Source organism: Halyomorpha halys, unplaced genomic scaffold (assembly GCF_000696795.3).
Source record: "Halyomorpha halys isolate HHAL.00 unplaced genomic scaffold, Hhal_1.1 Scaffold290.1, whole genome shotgun sequence".
Taxonomy (NCBI): Eukaryota; Metazoa; Arthropoda; class Insecta; order Hemiptera; family Pentatomidae; genus Halyomorpha; species Halyomorpha halys.
The window spans coordinates 87,078-106,276 of NW_027114857.1; the positions used below are offsets into that span (position 1 = coordinate 87,078).

Here is a 19,199-nt window from a genome sequence, read left to right on the forward strand (position 1 = left end):
AATATTAAAATGATACATAAAATAAAACATATTAAAACCATTTATACATCAAAATATACTATTTACTCAAAAAGAGCATATTACAATATATTGTAATATCCTCTTTTATGAGTAATTAGTTATTTTTATATATAAATTGTTTTTTGGTATGTTTGATTTTATGTTCCATTTCAATATTTTATTTGTAGTATAAAACTTAAAAGAAAGCTAACTAATTTCGCTCAGTAATATATGCAGTCACAAAAGATATCGTTAAAGCCAAGATGGTGGTATTGTCTTGCAAAAAGTCCGTTGAATCGCAGCCATGTCGAGAAGATTCAAATATTTTAAAAACTTTATTTTAACTTCCCATCATAATTGAAATTACAATACATTTAAGAAAAAATATAAGTTAAGAATAAGTGTTAAAGAATAATGTTCATAAAGAAAATCACATACAAAAACTCAAAACTGTTGTGCTACAATCCATGTTCACTTTGAACATCGAGAAAAAGATCATGGTTTGTGAGAGGTATTCGTTGCTTAGGCGCGGGCGGGGAATGATCTTTCCTGGATGAGGAGTTCCTCATCATCTCTTTTCTAGCTCAAGAGTGGACATCTTGAAAAAGAAGACATCGAAGAGTCACCCAAGAAGAATAAGGGACTCCTTGTTCGGATCGCCAAACTACACACTTCGGTGGATGAGAAGTGAGTTGAAAACTTTTGGAAAACCAAGGTTTTGTTCAAAGTCAGTATTTTTTTGCTGAAAGATTGTTTACAGCAAGTGTTAGTTTGTTGAGAAAGAAGAAAAAGAAAACCTTCCATCATCAAAAGAAGATTGTATCAATTGGTTAGTGTTGTACAACCTAGAATTTTAAGTATATTTGTAAAGGTAGTTAATAATAAAGTTGATTGTTCTGATTGCCTAGAAACCCGCCCTGAGATTAAGAGTCAATCATGCTATAAAATTAAAATAAAATTCTACTATCTATTTAATATTGAAGCTTTCATTTTAACCTGAGCCAACCTTAGATATGAGAGTTAAGTTAAAACTATCAATTTTCCTTTTTATTTATTTTAAATAATTTTTGAATTATTACAATATATATAACATAAGTATTGGCAAAAGCAAAATGTTAAAAAGAGAAGAAGGAATAAGATCTGACTCACTTGAACTGCTATAAAATACTGCTTTGTTACATCTCTCTATATACATTCGATCAGCTGATATCGAAATAACAGTTGACTCACTCCGTAACTATATACATATATATAAAACTTATGAGTTATTGGAACTATTTAGTCCTCAGACACACTTGACAGTTTCCTATGACCTCCTGAACCGTTCGTTTAATACCCCACCAGAAGTATTTCCGCCGCAGTGCCTGTATCGTCTCCGCTATCCCTCTGTGGTTTGTCTTGCCCTGGTGTTAGGCAAGCGTAACTTCTTTTTTTTGTTCACTACGCCTCGTAGTGTATCGACTAGTCGCGTACAACGAATGAAGGTCCTGTCTACCCCCAATTGTTCCGTCTGCCACAGGCACTTTTTTTTCCCAAATTACGGGGTTTCCTACATACAGGTAATACTTCCTTCCCGCCTTCGACGCATCCTCCAGTGCTCTACATATCTGCTCTTCCCCCACTCCTGGCGTTGACCAGATAGTCGTTATAGAGCTTCGAGTCACCCACGGCATTACGGCTCGACCCGTGGCAAGGGAACAACAGATACGCTGCTGAGAGTGCGTGAGGATGTAGAAGGGAGGGCGGAGAAATATGTCTTGATGATACTGTTCGACATATCCTCCGCCTTCGATAGTGTTTGGTGGCCGCGCGTATTCCAGCGGTTGCAAGAGTTCGACACCCCCAGCAACTTATACTCCCTTGTGAGTAGTTACCTTAGTAAGAGGAGTGTGAAGATCAAGGGTAGCTATTCCGAGGTCGAGAGAGGCTGCCCGCAGGGTTCGGTTTTCGGGCCGGCCCTGTGGATGTTGGTGTTCGATGAGTTGTTGGAGGAACTACAAAATAGAGGGTTCCTTGCCACGGCCTACGTCGACGACCTGGCAGTCATCTTGGCTGGGAATAACAGAGCCAGATTAGATTGAAGAACGAAGCGGAGAGATGTGCCAGTCTGGTTGGAGAGTGGTGCGTGAGGAGAAGTTTAAGTATGGCCGCAGCTAAGCCTCAGGCCATACTCCTAAAAGGCTCCACGGACAGGGCTCACCCTATCACTCTGGACATACAGGGAGAGAAGGTGGGGCTGGGTGAGGAGGTGACATACCTCGGAGTGAGGATGAGGAGAGGCTTGTGGGGTCCCTGAAACAGCAGAGCACGTGGTATTGGACTGCACCGCGATGGAAGGACACCGTGCCAGGTTGTCAAGAAAATGCGGGATCTTCGCCCTCGCCGAGTCGGACTTCCCTCTACTGATGGAAGAGGATAATTACCCGTACTTCAGGGAATTCATTTACGGGTGGAGGGAAGTTGTAGGGCCAACGCACTTTACATTGGGAAGGGCTCGGCCGCCAGCGGTTGGCGAGCCACCAATGGAAGATGAAGATGGAGAGGACAGCGAAGAAGCAGTTTGAGACCAGGAGGGCTGGACTAGGCTGCGGACTGGAGGTGACAGCCGGATGGATGCGGACCAGGCGTGCTGGACGTACCGGACGGATGCTGGTGGATAAGGTGTAGCCCCATCTTAAGGCACTCAACCGAGTGGCATGCGGAATCCTAACGCACTAGCTCACTGTTGCCGAACCCCGTATGGTAGCAATGCCAGGAAGGAAAAAAAAAAAAAGATGGTGTCGGAGCTCCCAGTGTCCATGAGGCATCTCACACCGCTCACCTTGATGATAGGCAGACCGCTGATCTCTCCTTTGATGTTGAAAATCTCTTATGTGCGGTCGCCCCTCTCCTGGCACCCACTTCAACTCTCTTGCCTTGATCTCCTTCCCTCACTTACTTGGCACCATCTACTGCTTGGCGGTTTATTACTCCGTCCTCCTCTTCCTTCCCCCTTTGTTCCTGAGGCTTCTGATGCTTCTGAGGTTTCACTAGAGGACTCACTAGGTCTATACTCCTCCTGTCTTTTCCGCCGTATCCGCTGGAAATTTATTTCCATCGGTTCCCCTGGTCCCGTCTCTGCCCTTTTGTACATATAAGGCCACTGTCGTGCTATGTGGCCTTCATTGCCGCACTCAAAGCACCTAGTGCAGGGGCATTAGGCCACCAGGTGTCCTACTTTTCCACACCCATGGCACTTCCTGTTTTCTTTCCCTCCTCCATTGCGTATTCTGCCCTGGTTCGGCCGCCTTTCTCTTCTCTTCCATGGTGTTGATGGATTCCTCGTGCAGTGGTACAGTACTCTGTTCCATCCTCCATCATCGACATCCATCCTTGCATCCTCCTTTCTAGCGCTCGTGTCGATCATGTCTTGAGCACATTCTACGAAAGTGCGGTCCCGTGGTGAACCTTCTCTTTTATTCGTCTCCTTAGCTAGTTGCACCTTCATTATGGAGTCGATAAAATTCATCTTTCAACTGATAATGTCTGCTCCAAGAGTCTCTCTCATCTTTTCTGTGGTCAGATTAAACTGTCCTAACAGCGTGGCTGCGTACTGTCCATTAGACTGCCCATGCTTTCTCCTCTCCCGCAGCATGTAGAAAATGTATTCCTCCGGGGACCATCTGGCTCCTCCATAGGCCTTCTTTAATCTTTCCTTCACTCCTGGGCATGCTGTTTCCTCGTCTGCCTGAATATGGTTCAAAACACTTCGCTTGACCCGGCATATGAGTGCTGCCTTGAGGGAAATCGCGTCGTTCTTGTCCAGCAACTCCTCTGAGACCTTGGCTGCCAACCTATCCATGATGCGATCTCCACCTTTAATAAAGTGATTTAACTCACCGATTTCGCCTGAGAACCGCTCCAAGTCTGAGATGGCTTTTCTAATATCCTTAGAGGTTACTGCTCTCACTTTCATTTTAGCTATAATATTGGCGTGAGCAGCCGCAAGAGTGGTCTCTGGTAGTGGAGGTAGCACTGGCTGCCTCAATGCGGGCTGTTATGGTGGCTGACCATCACCATTAACCATGTTGGTCAGTAAAAAGAAAGCCGGAGGAAAAAAGAAAAAAAAAATCCCGGATGAGAGAACAGTTAAAAAATATATATATATATTCAAACTGTGGAGTTTTAATGAAAAAGATTTAGATTTTTAAAAAATTAAGATTTAGAATCTTAATTTTAGGAAAAAAAATCTTCATTCAGTGAAAAATATTCAATCAGTATCCGGGTTTCGGCACCACTTACGAGCACTTGGACTGAAAGGGTTGAAGAAAAAGGAAAAGAAGGAGCAGAATTAAACCGCACGCTTACTAGAAAGATACTGCTTTATTATCTCTGTGATGCTCCTTATAGACATTATTGAGGTTTATTTACATGGGGAGTTAGGATTAGTGTTGTATACAGGCCTTGTCCAACCATAACTTATATATATGTATTTTAAATGAAGGTCAGAAAAAAAAAGAAAAAAAAAATACCGAGGTATTTGACATTTTGACTGAATTGGAGTTGATTACCAAAGAAAGTCAGCGTTAGAAAGGTATCTAACTTCCGCATTTTGGAGAAACAGAATTAACCCTGTCTTTGATGGGTTTACTGAAAGCTGCATTTCAGTGTTCCATATCTGTCCAACATTACATGCGACTTGCCTTAGTTTAAGATTAGAATTCATGAACTCTCCTATGGTGAGGATCATTTCATCTTCAGCTAACAAATATCCCAGCGTCCTTAAGTCTTCTCAATAGGCTGTCCTTAACTAGGCACGATAGTAACCTTGACCCTAGTAACAAATTGACCCAAATAACTATCGCATTCGGGGCAGAATTGTCTAATAAGGCTTTACAGAATGCCTGAAGCCTTGTTTTGTCAAATGCCCCTTCTTCATCGAAAAAGAGTCCTAAAGCAGGCTTCTTATGTATTAAGAACTTTTCAATCTTCCCTGAAGATATGTATTTGTCTTATAAGCCTTCTTGGGTGAAGAGAATTAATTAGCAGCACCTTGCTTATTATATACATTTCTACCTACTTCTCCAGAATCTTAAATAGGAAGAAGGATAAGCTTATAGGTGACTCTGGTATATATCCCAATGCCAGGAAGGTTGTAAGTAATGCGCTAATATGGGGTAGTAGAGCATTAAGTCCTTCTTTGAGCATGCATGGGAGAATACCGTCTGTACCTGGGGCCTTATATGGCTCGAGCTCCCCCAGACCCCACCTAATGGCCCCATCCGTAACGATAGACTCCGCTAACGACCAGTCTTCTTCTTAATTGTATTCTTCTCTGATGGAGTCCATGATGGATGGGTTGTCTAAATTTCTATGATGGTAACTTGAAAAGTCTATTTCCATTAAATGACACAAGGTTTCCTCTAGGCCGGAGGTCCACTTTCCATCTAGTTCCCTTAGCGTACCTTATATTATAATGGTTGTTGCCCATTACTCCTTTTAGCTTTCTGTGTCGAAAGGCTTCTGGCGTGCTTTCTTTATTACTACAGAACTTACACCATGCTTCTGGCGTGCTTTCTTTATTGCTCCAGAACTTACAACCATCCCTTTGTGTCTTCTTAGTTCCCTTTAATACTTATTAGAGGCGGTCCAGTATGAATTCCAGTCCACATCTAGTTTTGTCTTTTAAGCCTTATTATAGACTTTTCCTAAGTCTTTTTGTAATTTAGTCAGTTCAGTTAACTACCATCTTACTTTAACTGGATTTCATTCTCAGTGGACAAGCCTCCTCGTAGGCTGATATAACAGCTCTTTCCAGAATGCTGGATTTCATATCTAATTGCGACCTGAAAAGTCTTCCCACCATGTTGGATGAAACACTTTCCAGCCTTTCCATGAAAAGATTCCAGTCTTTAATTCTCGGGTTTCTTTTCAGTGAGAGACGAGGCTTTTCAACTTATATCTTAAACGAGATCATCCGATGATCATACAATTATTATGACCTAATCTTTATAAAGGCTTTTAATTCGGCTTGAGGCTAATGTTATGTCTAAAACCTCGCCTTTTGATCCGGAAAGAATAGTTGCTTCGCCACCTCTGTTAAATCAATTGAGGCTATAAATTACAAAGTTTTACCACGCTCATAGGTGTTTGTGCTTCTCCACAAGTGGTGAGCATTGATATCTCCGCCAACTAAGAGTGGTAAATCTACCTCTCTGGAGTACCGGAGAAGTGTTTCCAAATATTGTTAGGGGGGATCTAGAACATAAAAAGATCCTATTATCATTTTAATCTTATTTATACCAACCTTGATTGTTAATGCCAATGTTGTGGTATCTCTCATATTCATGTGAGGGAGTAGCAGCACCTGTAAGTCTTTAGAGCCCCAAATGCAAGTCCTCGCATTATCTTCACATGGGGGTTGGCGGATGATCCTACCACCTGTTCTCCCTAATATTTTAATAGTTCCCCTATAACAATAAGGTTCTTATATTATATCACCCACGAGGGTGACTCCTAAAATTCACTTGGCTAATTCGGCTGAGCCGACTTATAATGTTGCATAAAAATACGCCTCCTTGGACAGGGCGCGCTGGATCAGAAAAATTACTAATATAAACTTGATTTAGGATTAGTAATAGATTCTCTTGGAGAATCCTCGATTGAAAGGGATATTTTCTATTGGAAATCTCAGAGTTAAGTGTGCTGGAAGAGGCTACAAAGTCTATTTCACTACTAAAAGTAACGGAATTTACCATAGTTAGGACCTACCAAGTTTAATTTCGAAAGTCCTCACAACTTCTGGGAAAAAAAAAGTTTTTAATTGAGTATTGAATACGTTGAATATAGGATTGGAAGATCTGAGACCAGTAGGCAATTCAACACCTCATTTGAAAGTACAAATGTTATATGAACTGTGCTCTGATTAACACGAAAAAAGGAAATTAAAGTTTTGTATTTACTTTTTTTAGAAATCTTTGTTTTTTTCGTTGAACTGGAAGCGTTCAAAAACTTTTCAAGGTAGTTTAGTTCTATTGCACCATCCTTAAGTAGATAAATTTATTTTAAACATTTTAGTTTGGTATCAATAAATCTATTGTAAAGGGGCCTCTACATGTTGGCCAAGCCATGGCGAACTCAGACATGCGCGAGCATGTGGATGGGTGGCTTGTACGAGTTGGCCTAAGCTCGTTGCCGATCCGTCGAGAGTCGGTTTTTTGGACACAAATCAAAGGGGTTCGTGAGAGCGCTAGTGTAGCGTCTCCACCATTGTTCTTTGTCTAGTTGCAGCTGAGAGCTGTTAGGAGTTTGAAGGTGTTTGTTGTTACTGTTTATAATAAGTTTTATATTTAATCTTATTATTTATATCTAATCTCCTTTCATTTTCTTTTTTTTGTAATAAAAATAATATAATCCCAGTACTGAAACCACTTGTACGTCCGCCATGCTTGCCTCTCTGAATAACACTGACATGTGGATGGTCCGCTCTTTGTTTACCGAGCATTTGTACAAGCCTCCGATTCGTGGCGAGCGGCCAACATGTGGATCCACCTTAAGAGGGACTAGGGGCGGACCTAATAGCGAAAAGAATTTATTTTTCACTTCTAGAAAAACATCTACATTTATTAATCTTTAACTCTGGATAAATGAAGTTAAGGTTTTTTGTTGGATACTTCTAGATTTGGCTCCTGATTTGCCACACAGTGTGATGTGGAATTAGGCATACATAAATTTTAATAAGGGGTTATAGTAGGCCATGAGAAAGGGATGCAACCTGAGAACTGCAGTAGCGCCAGTTGGAATCCGGCCTAGGGAGTCTACTTTGATTTCTGAAATGAAAACTTGACCCCCCACCATTGTATTAGAATAGAATAGTACTCGGTAGATAACCAACCCCCCCGTATGTCAGAAGTCACTAGAAAGGTAGTGAAAAAAAAAATCTTTTTATAAGTATATCGTTGACAAGCTAATAAAATAAAGGAACTTTCGTAAAATCATCAAGGTTTTATATTGAAAAATTATTGCGTGAAAACCTATTAAGTATTTTTGAAAATTATTTGTTTTTATTTTGTTAATCTCACTTTGGCCTCTATGACCGTTTAACGAAGCGATATTTCTCTAGACATGTTTCCTATCTTATAAAACATTCTTGCTAGAATCTGTAAATGGGGACAAAGTTCAGAAATTCTCACGTTAATGAAAAAATGTGGTTTCCTCACCATAAAGGAAAACCTTTAAAAAATTATATCCCGTCAACGCATTGAGAAAGGTGAGGTTGGCGTCACTGAACTATATTTTTGGTGATCCAGATCAAATCTGGATGTATACATATGTGTTTGTCGGCATTTAGTCAACTTTTCTATTGAACATAATAAATGAAAGCGTTCATCTGATTTAATTAAATTTTCAGGCATTATGCTCGTTGGGACTGTATTGACCCCGTATTGTTTTTATCATTTTATTAGACATTTTTTTAATATCTATCTGAAATGTTCTGATAATTTTCCCAAATAATTTTTAGATTATTGTAAACAATCTCTTGGCTTAGTTTTATTGCTTTATATATTTTTGATTTATATGTTGTGTTTTTTTCTCCCAGAAATCCATTGATGAAAATGGCAATTCTTTGGGAACATCCAGAATGGACAGTTTAGCGGAAAGGAAGGCTAAAGCTAGAAGGTTAAAGGTTGTATGATTACTATTATATTTTATTTTTTCTTTGATTTATTTCGTTTTTCTTTTGATATTATCAGATTTAAGATAACTCACGTATATTAAGCATGTAGGGAATGAATTGATATAAGTATAATTCCTTCTTAGCTTAAGAATATAGAAGATTAAGCTTACTTGGTGTTAAATTAATTTAGATTATTTCACGGGATAGTAATATGTCTAAGTAATCATAGAGTGGTAAAAATGATTTATTTTTTTTATGATTTTCTCCTTATAACTTCTAATATTTCATTTCCATACATCCTTGCTTAACTTCTTCTTTTTTCCTTTTATGTGATTTTCAACTTGGATAAAGTATAAACAATACCAGTTGTACAACTTCAAGGTACCGGTACGTATTTTATTATGTCAAGCCCTTTATTGTATGCTGATTTGTTATTCATTTATTGACAAATTTTATTCACAATTTATGAGGATAAAATTTAGAGAAAGTTAGATTTCTGGATTAACGAATCTGTATATATATATATATATAAATTACGGCCGAAGCACGATAACAGCTGACAGGCCGTATCAGCTGATCAAGTCGAACAGCTGATCAACATGTATGTATAGAAGAACTGGATTCAATAAAGAGCATTCTATTTCTGGAACCCGTGAGAGTCATTTTATGCTCTTTTCACTGTTTTCACTTGACGATACTTAAGCGGTGCTAAAAAATTTCTTTTTTCTTTGTTCTCTCTGAATTATGACCAATAGCAGAATAGTGAGAGCTGCAGTTGTAAACCTTGAGGGTCTGAACTTAACCAACAACCCACCTCCAGCAGAGATTCAGCCACTACCAGAAATATTACTAGCGCAAGCTCATGTCACGACGCTGGAATGGATCAAAGTCTGCACAGCAACCGCCCAGGACTTAAGAATGGCAGTTTCTGACCTTGAAAGGTTCACTGAGCAGTTAAGCCATTTCTTGAAAGGGGGTGACCGACTGATTAGTCGAATAGATGCGAAGACAGCCGAACACCTGCTCGACAGTGAGGATGTGGAGTGGTTAAGGGCAGCAGTCATTTGCAGGGTGAAAAGAAGTATACTTAATCAAATTCAAGCGGATGAGGAGACACCCTGCAGAGTGATCAAGGCAAGATTTAAGAAAGAATTTGGAGGAGGACATATTTATGACAATTAGAGAGACAAAGAAATGAAGACAGTCTGATGGGCAGTTCAGGTACATGGTCGAATGCAATTCCTATCCAATGTATTAAATATTCAGTTACTAAAAGAGTTGGGGGAGAAGGGGGGAATGGCGAGAGTCATTCGTAGAATGTTCTTAGGAACTTATAAACACAAGTGCCCAGGAACAGGAATCCAGAATGGATGTTGAAGAACCTGGATGGAAGAGGATTTTGTACAATCGGCCAAGGACTACTCCGACGCCCTTAGAAGAAGAGAGTGCAAGTATAGCGGTTTGGAGAAAATAATGAACAGTGACAGAAGATCAGGAGAAGCAAAATCAAGAACCAGCAGCCGCCGAGAAGACTGCAAGTGTCATAGTTGCGGTCAAAGTGGGAACCTGGTGGCCCAGTTTCTCCGGACTCTGTATTTCGAGTGTGGAAACGAAGGACACATCGCCCAGCAATGCCCATACATATACCGAAGAAGGAATATGGTCGAGGGCGAGGCAATGGAGGTCAATGCCCAAGAAGTAAGGAGGAAATCCTTCGGCAGAGACTGAGCGGATCGTCAAGTGAGTCGACGGAGGTTTCAGGAGCATCAGAAACGAAAGACGAAGTTGATGAGCAAAGAAATGGTCGTAAGCAAAGGAGCCGAGGAAGCGGATGAAGGCAAGGACCAGGAGGAAAGAAGACACGTGAGATCTGAGGAGGATATAAGCAGAGAGGCGACTGCACATTGAGAAGCTATCACGTGAAAGGAGAGCAGAGCGGTCTGCCTATAATCCGAGTGAACGGAGGAGTAATCTGTTTCATGAAATAGCAGACGCGAAGGCGCGAGTAGGGGCAGTATTTGACGACATTTTTTATAATGAAGGAGAAGTATTGGGTGCAACAGGAAGGACAGTTCATGAGATTCCACTAAAGCAGGAAAGAGTGACATATGTTAAAGAACGACGATGCCCACAGGCACTCCTGAAACACATAAGAGAGGAAATTGAGAACTTAAGAAGACTAGAAATCATTGTGGACAGCACGTCACCCTATAATAGTCCGTAATGGGCAGTTCGGAATAAAGGTTTGCCAGGTGAAAACGAGGAAAAATATTGGGTGGTCATCGACTATCGAACTTACGATGAGAATACCGATGATGAAAAGTACCCGATACTGAGGTTTGAGGATATCCTTGACAGATTTTAGGAGGGACTAAAATCATTAGTACCTTAGACTTGAAAGCAGGGTATCACCAGATTCGTATACACCCAAAGGACCAAGACAAAACTGCTTTTACTTTCGAAAGAGGGCATTACAAATTTACGCCGATGCCGTTTAGACTGTAGAACGTGGCCATTACATTCCAGAGGTTGAAGGACGAATTCTTGAGAGGGTTAGATGAAGCAGTTTTCCAGGTTTACATGGATGACTTCCTAGTATTTAGTATATCGGATAAGCACCATGTGAAGCATCTACAGAGAGTGTTCGAGAGGATGCGATACTTTGGGCTGAAACTATCTCGGGAGAAGTAATTGCTTGGAGAAAAACAGATAAATTTTCTAGGACATACCATATCTCAGAAGGAGGGGGTAAGACCGGATGTGCAGAAGGTAGCGGCCTTACATCGGATGGCAGTGCCGACCGACATAAAGGGAATCGAGAGGTTGTTAGGGGCATTAAACTTATATAGTCGGTTCATCCCTGATATGGCGGAATATCTGGTACCCCTTAATAATTTGTTAAAAAAAGGTAGTTGATAATAATGATGCCAGCCATTGAGAGCAATATTCGTAAATGTACAAACCAGCTGCAGGAGGAACCAGTACTGGCGTTTCCCGACTTCCAGAAGCAAAGGGAGCGGTGCTATCACTGTAGGGTGAGGTAGGAGAAAGTCCTGTGGCATACGCTAGTAGAAGACTCACAGAGGCAGAAGCACGTTACAGTGTCTTAGAACGAGAACTACTGTGAATTGTGTAGGAAATTTCTGAGAATTTCCGATCCTACTTGTTTGGAAGACGATTTAGGGTTCAGACGGACCACAGGCCCCTCCAATGGGTTGCGCAGTTAAAGGAATCGTACGTGAGAGTCACACGGTGGAAGGAACTGTTGAGGCAGTATAACATGGACATAACGTACAAACCTGGCAAGGAAAACGTAGCAGATTGACTTTCGCGTGCGAGAAGATGACCATGGAGAAACATCCGGAGTTGGAAGGCAGTTCTTGAGGGAGAGGATTCCGGAAGTAGATCAACAATCATCCTCACCAGAGAACCAGATTAGAGAGGAAATGTCCGCAGAAGGAAGATCGAACGATGACTGACGGAAATGGAGGATATTATAAACAACAAGAGGTACCAGATTATTTGGAAAACAAAAACCGCGGGGTTGCTGTAGATGGAACAGAGCAAGGACGGTGGTAGGATCATTTTGACTATCTGGTCACAACCGGGTGTTAAAGAGGACCAAATATGCAGAGCGCTGAAACAAGCATTCAAAGCCGGTAAGATCCACCACTTGTTGGAAATATGACGGTATGGGAAAAGATCCAGCGGCTATGGAGAACGGAAGAGATCGGCGTTGATCGATTGTTTATTCGATGCACATCAATGGTAGATGTGAGAGACCCGGAAAGTCAAAAGGAGGTAACCTTGGCTTATCACCAAGGAAAAACTAACCATCGTGAGCTGAATGAGATTCTACAAACATTGCGGCGTAAATATTTTTGGTGTGGCATGAAACGCACAAACCAAGAGATTCCTGGGAAATGCGAGGTGTGCCTCAGGACGAAATATGATCGGCTCCCACCCTGTGCAGCTCAAGAAGAGACCCCTACCGCGAATGCGCTGCTTAGGGACTTACAGGTGGATTCTTTTACCTGGAAAGGCTATAAGTGGTTCATAATTATTGATATATTCAGTAAGGTGGCCATGGTATACCCGGTGCAGGACAGATCGGCGTAGGCGGTTTTACGAGCCCTTTGGACATGGTTTCAATTTTATGGCATCCATTTCAATTTTATGACAACGCACCATCAGAGAGGAAATGAGAATATTGGAAGTGGTGTGGCACCTCAACATCCACAGAGCTGCGGAGGAATAGAGTGGCTTCATAGCACACTGACCACCAGCTAGAAAGAGGACTAGAGCCTGATGACGCGATGGAACGGGTAGTGGCAGTATAAACCACTCCATACACACTGTCACGGGGTTTGCCCCATTCAAAATTCTTTTTGGAATGAGGGGACGTCGACGGGACAACCGTGGTACTTTGCCGGGTGAAGATGATATGCCCAGTAATGTGATGGCCTTGCAAAAGTCAGGGGCAGGATTTGCAGGAAAAAGTAGAATAGTGGCCAAACATAACTTGAATGTCCGAGACCTGATGGGTGGAACAAATATTGGCACAGTGGTATATAGGAAAGTGGGGGCTAATAGAGGGAAGGAGCTACAAAGGTATGAAGGCCCATTTAGAGTGATCATCATTCGAGAACATAATATCGTTACAATAGAAAGCGTCAAAAAACCTAGAAAGAGGAGACTGTCCACATTGAACAGTTTAAAATTTAAAACAGCCGGGAGTTACGGCCGAAGCACGATAACAGCTGACCGGCCGTATCAGCTGATCAAGTTGAACAGCTGATTGACATGTATATATAGAAGTACTGGATTCAATGAAGTGCATTCTATTTCTGGAACCCGTGAGAGTTATTTCATGCCCTTTTCAATCGACGATGCTTAAGTTATATTTATATATCAAATCAACTTTAATCCACAGGGGGGGGGGGGGCAGACACTTGTTAGTGTATTAACTTTAAGGCAAACTGTACCGATTTTTAGTAAGTTTTTTTTCAAGAGATGGCAGCACTTTCGGGGGCAAATTTACTTTTCTTCTCATCTGAATACGGAATAATAAATTTCCCATCTGTAAATGGATTTACCATCTAGAGCCCCATAGAAGTTACTGAAATTGTTTCATTAATTTTTGTTGTAATTATTTAAGGATTTAAAAAATTTATCTTTGTTATTATTTGTAAATCAAAAAAAGTGAGCTTATAGGCACTTGACCACAAGCAAATAAAACATTAGTATACGCAAACAGATTAATTTTTGGTAGCATAGGATGATCGTAAAGAGAAAAATACGATTTAGGATTATAGCCGCGAGATTTGTAATTGCTAGGCCAGAGGAAGTGGCAGCTTACCCCCACTTCCCTAGACGTTGATGCTACCAGAGCCGCAAAGTTTGTCTGCTTGCTCTACGTATTTCCACGCATTTTTGATATTTTTTATTTTTTCACCAATACTAAAGTGGAATTCCAAAATGAGAATACAACATTTTTAAAATTAAAATAATTTTAATTTTAATAAAAATGTTTTTAATTTTTTTTTCTTTAGGTAAATTTTGATTTCCTTGTCAAAATATTTCAATGCTAAATTTATCATTGTAATCACTATATTGTTTTAGTTTATTTTTCTCATGTCTAGAGAAATAAAAAAACAAAAAAAGATAGTCCACCGTGGATAATATTTATGAGAAGATAGATGGAGGTGCGGTCAGAGAATAACACAAATAAATTAAAAAACTTATTTACTAGTGCCAACGTTTCGGCCAGAATTTATAGCCTTAAATAATTGTACAGAATGAATATAGATAAAAATAATATAATGAAAGAAGCGGGAAATAAAAGGTTTATATAAGTAATTAAATATGTGAGTAAAATAACATAATTATTAAAATAAAAATGTAAAGTTATATAATGCAAAGAAACTTTGAAATATGAATAATTTAATTTAATAATAATAATTTAAAAATGGAAAGAAAATATTGAACTAATGTAACATGTAAGTCAAAAAAAGAAGCAAAAAGAAACAGAATACAAAGTTAGTAAGACAAAGGAGTAATTGGAAAATAATGATAATACTTTGTGCTGTATGTGTATTGAAAAATAGACGATAAAAGGAGAGATCAACAAGTTCAGAAATAATAAGTAAATTTAATAAAAGTAGTGAACATTACAATAACATAAGAAACACACTAAAATTTAGTTCTGTCGGGTTCACTGATGTCAAGTGAGGTGGCGGAAATTTCAGGAGTAACAGAAACTGAAGACGAAGTGGATGAACAAAGGAATGGTCGTGAGTTAAGGAGCTGAGAAAGCACGTAGAGGCGAGGACTAGGAGGAAGGAAGACACGTGAGATCTGAGGAGGATGTAAGCAGGGAGGTGACCGCACATTGACAATCTATCACGTGAAAGGGGAGCAGGGCAGTTTGTCTTTTATCCGACTGAACGGGGGAGTAAGCTGTCTGGTGGACACGAGCAGTTCAAACACCATTTCTTGTAGAGAAGTACTTATTAGCGGTGAGGTGTGGACACTCCAAGTAAAGGTTTGCAAATGTAAATTAATCACTCTGGGTGGATCATGCAGTATAGAGGATAGGACTGGGCCAGTGAGGGGCTAAAGGGGCATTTCAACAATTCATGTAGTGAGTAGGATGCTTAGGGATTATCATTGATCAGGTGATTATTGGTTGTGATCTTTTAGGGAAGTTGCTGCTAAAATAAGAGTGGGGGCTAAGATAATAAAAGAATAGTAATGGGAAATGGAATATTAAAATCGGACGAAGTGCAGATGCAATGCAAAAACAATAGCAGACGGGAAGGCGCGAGTAGGGGCAGTAACGCAGGTGGAGAATTGAACGCCATTACAACAGATTTGACGTTATTTTTTTTAATGAAGGAGAGGTATTGAGTTCAAAAGAAAGGACGGTTCATGAGATTCCACTAAAGCAGGAAAGAGTGACATATGGTGGGAACGAAGATACACACAGGCACTCCGGAAGAACATTAGAGACGAAATTGAAAACTTTAGAAGACAAGGATTCATTGTAGACAGTATGTCACCCAATAATAGTTCATAGTGGAAGAAGCCTACGCCAGGTGAGAATGGATGATATATAGGGTGGTCATTGATTAACATAAGGTCAATGATAATACCGTCACTGATAAGTATCGGATACTGAGGTTTGAGGATATTCTTGACAGACTAGGAGGGGCTAAAATCTTTTGCATCTTATACTTGAAAGCAAGGTATCACCGGATTCGTATGCACCCATAGAACCAACACAAAACGGCTTTTACTTTCGAACGAGTGCACTAAGAATTTAGGAGAATGCTATTTGATCTGAAGAACGCGAACATTACATTTCAAAGGTTAACAGACGAATTTTTGAGAGGTATAGATGATACAGTACGCCAGATTTACCTGGATGGCCTGCTGGTGTTTAGTAAATTGATTATAGACCATATAAAACACTTAAAGAACGTTTTCAGTGGATGCGAGAATGCGGACTAAAACTATCTCGAGAGGAGTCGTTGCTGGTACAAAAGCGAATACATTTTCTAGTACACACCATATCTCAGTAGGGTGTAAGATCGGGCCATTGAAGAAAATATAAGAAAATGTATTGATCAGTAGCAGAAGGAACCAATACTTGCGTTTCCTGACTTACAAAAGCAGTTCATGCTCACGACAGACGCTAGTGAGTACCCGCTAGGAGCAGTGCTCTCATAAGAAAGTGAGGTAAGGTGTAACTGAGGCAGAAACACGTTACAGCGTCTTTGAATGAGAACGACTGGGTTTTATATTATTATGTATAATAATTATATATCATATTATCGACAATAATATGGTCAATAGAGCATTCCCAATTCTACTTGTTCGGGAGAAGATTTAGGATCCAGACGGATCATAGGCCCCTCCAATGGGTGGGGAAGCTAAAGGAATCGTCAGTGATAATTACAAGGTGGAAAGAACTGTTGATCCCGTACAACATGGACATCAAGTACAAACCTGGCAAGGAAAACGTAGTAGCAGATTGGCTCTCACGAGCAATAATGGAAAAGAATCCAACGCCATAAGATTAACCATTCATATGTTGGAAACGCGACATTATAGGAAAAGAACTAACTGCTATGGAGAATGGAAAAAATTGGCATAGATCGATCGTTTATTCGATGCACGTTGATGGTAGGCCCCCTGCGAGATCCGGAACATCAAAAGGAAATGTTGGCGTATCACTAAGGAAAAACTAATCATCATGGGCTGAATGAGACTTTACAAGCATTGCGGCGCAAATATTTCAGGTGGGGCAGAAAACGCACAATCCAGGAGATTCTTGGGAAATGCGAGGTGTGCCTCAGTACGAAGTATGATCGGCACCAACCTCGTGTAGCTCAAGAAGAGACCTCTACCGCGAACACACCGCTAAGCGACTTACAGGTGAATTCTTTCACCAAAGGCTATATGTGAGTCATAGTCATCAATGTATTCAGTAAGGTGACTATGGCATGTACAGGACAGATCAGCGGAGGCGGTTTTACGAGCTCTTCGGACATTGTTCCAATTATATGGTGTGCCCGACAGAATTTCTTCCGACAGTGGGAGAGAATTTGACAATACAAGCATCAGAGAGGAAATGAGAATATTGGAAGTGGTTCGGCACCTCACCATCCAAAAAGCAGCCGAGGGATAGAGTGACTTCAATGCACTATGAGTGACGAGCGTACCAGCTAGAAAGGGGACTGAAACCTGAATGACGCCATGGAACGGGCAGACACAGCATACAACCACTCCATACACACTTTTACGGGATTTGCCCTATTCGAAATTCATTTTGGGATGCGGTTGCGTCGACGGACTGCCGTGGTACTTTGCCGGGAGAGGATAAAATGGCCGGTAATGGTTTGGTCTTTCATAAGTCAGGAACAGGATTCGCAAGGGAAAAAGTTGAAGAGTGGTACAGGATAACTTCTGCTCCTTGGAATAGTGAGGGCTGTCGATCACTTTTGACCATATGTGTTCAGTAGAAGGTTCAAGTTATATACTGACCACAAACCACTCTAGTAGGTGCGAAAACTGAAGGAAGCGTCAGCCAGAATTACAGGTTGGAAGGTGTTCCTAACCAAATATAACATGGATATACTATATAAATTAGGTAAAAAAGTGGTTGGTTGTCTTGGTCACCGTGGAATAAGAGAATGGACGCCAAGAGAGAAAGAACATGGGTGACCATGATTGACCTCTTGCGGCAATGGTGCACCATTTGCGAGACAGGTTTTCGGAGGTAGTTTTGGAATAGCCACATCTCGTTGGATGGGGGAAGAGAATTCGACAACTCCTTGATCCGAAAGAAAATGAAGGATATCGATGTGATGTGGCACCTTAACACACCAGGAATGATTGAGGTCGAATTCCCCGATTCTCTGGAATTCGTCCGAGGCACTCTTTTTGCGTAATGCTCACAATGGACTGTTGTAGGGCGAAGTGCTGTCCACAATTATCACTTGCTTCTGCAAACTTTCTATTTCTTCCCTAATGTGTCTACCAAGTGGCTGGAGATATCACCTCTCCTTCACTTGCTTCACCCTATCCTGCTTCAATGTGATTTCGTGCACCATTTTTCCTGTAGCTCTCGGTACTTCCCCTTCTTTACAAAAAATATCATCACATTACTTCAATATTGCCTTTATCCTACTCTCCCTCTAGTTAATCACGCCCGTTCTTGCTTACAGTCACACACGAGCTTCTGACAGCTGTACCTCTTCACTCCAATTCTAATATTCCACTGAAACCCACTATTTATTATTTTCGCTACCACCTTTTCCAAAATATCTCGTAGTCAATGATTATCAGTGATAATGAATGATTATCAGGTTGTCTCGGGGCATTTTCCTCATTACATGGACTGTTACCTTTCCTCCCTTAGCCCCCCAGTTACCCAATTCCATTTCTGTTTTCCCTTTAATGCTACAAGGCCTAACCAACTGACATTTACATACTCTGACCTGTAGTTCCCTCTTTCCACCACTCATCTCTAGGGCCTCTCGGCAGAGGAATGTGTTTCCCAGGGTCAATTAGACAGCTTACTCCTCTCTTCGCTCGTATAATAGGCAAACCGCCGTGCTTCTCTCACATGGTGGTTCTCCAACGTGTGGTCGCCCCTCTGTGAGTGCACTCCTCAAAACTCTCCTCGATTTTACCTGTTTTTTCGCTTCTTCTCCAAGTCCTCTTGCCTTGACCACAGGAGATACCTACCGCAGATCCCCCGCTCAATGATCTACAGATAGACACTTTCACTAGGAGAGGATATAAATGGATAACCATACTTGATCTCTTCAGTAACGCAGCAATGGCGCATCAGGTGCTGGACAAGTTGTCGGAAGTAGTGTTGGTAGCTTTCCGATTGTGGTTTCAATTCTATGAAGCTCCTGGGCGCATCACATTCAGGCAGAGAATTCGACAATGCCATGAGCTTCTCAACGCACTAGGGCACCCCATGAGTAGAAGAGGCATAAAGTGGCTTCATGGCATGTTATATATAACG

At 40.9% G+C, this 19,199-nt stretch overlaps 1 protein-coding gene across 1 annotated transcript in view; it reads left to right on the forward strand.

Moving 5' to 3' along the window:
* LOC106680809 (uncharacterized) overlaps positions 1–19,199 on the forward strand; it is a gene marked incomplete at both ends in the record, with an annotated part of 87,865 nt that overhangs the window by 44,769 nt on the left and 23,897 nt on the right. Inside the window, 1 exon segment of the mRNA XM_067051954.1 lies at positions 8,579–8,665. Within this exon segment, the coding sequence (XP_066908055.1) occupies positions 8,579–8,665 (87 nt within the window).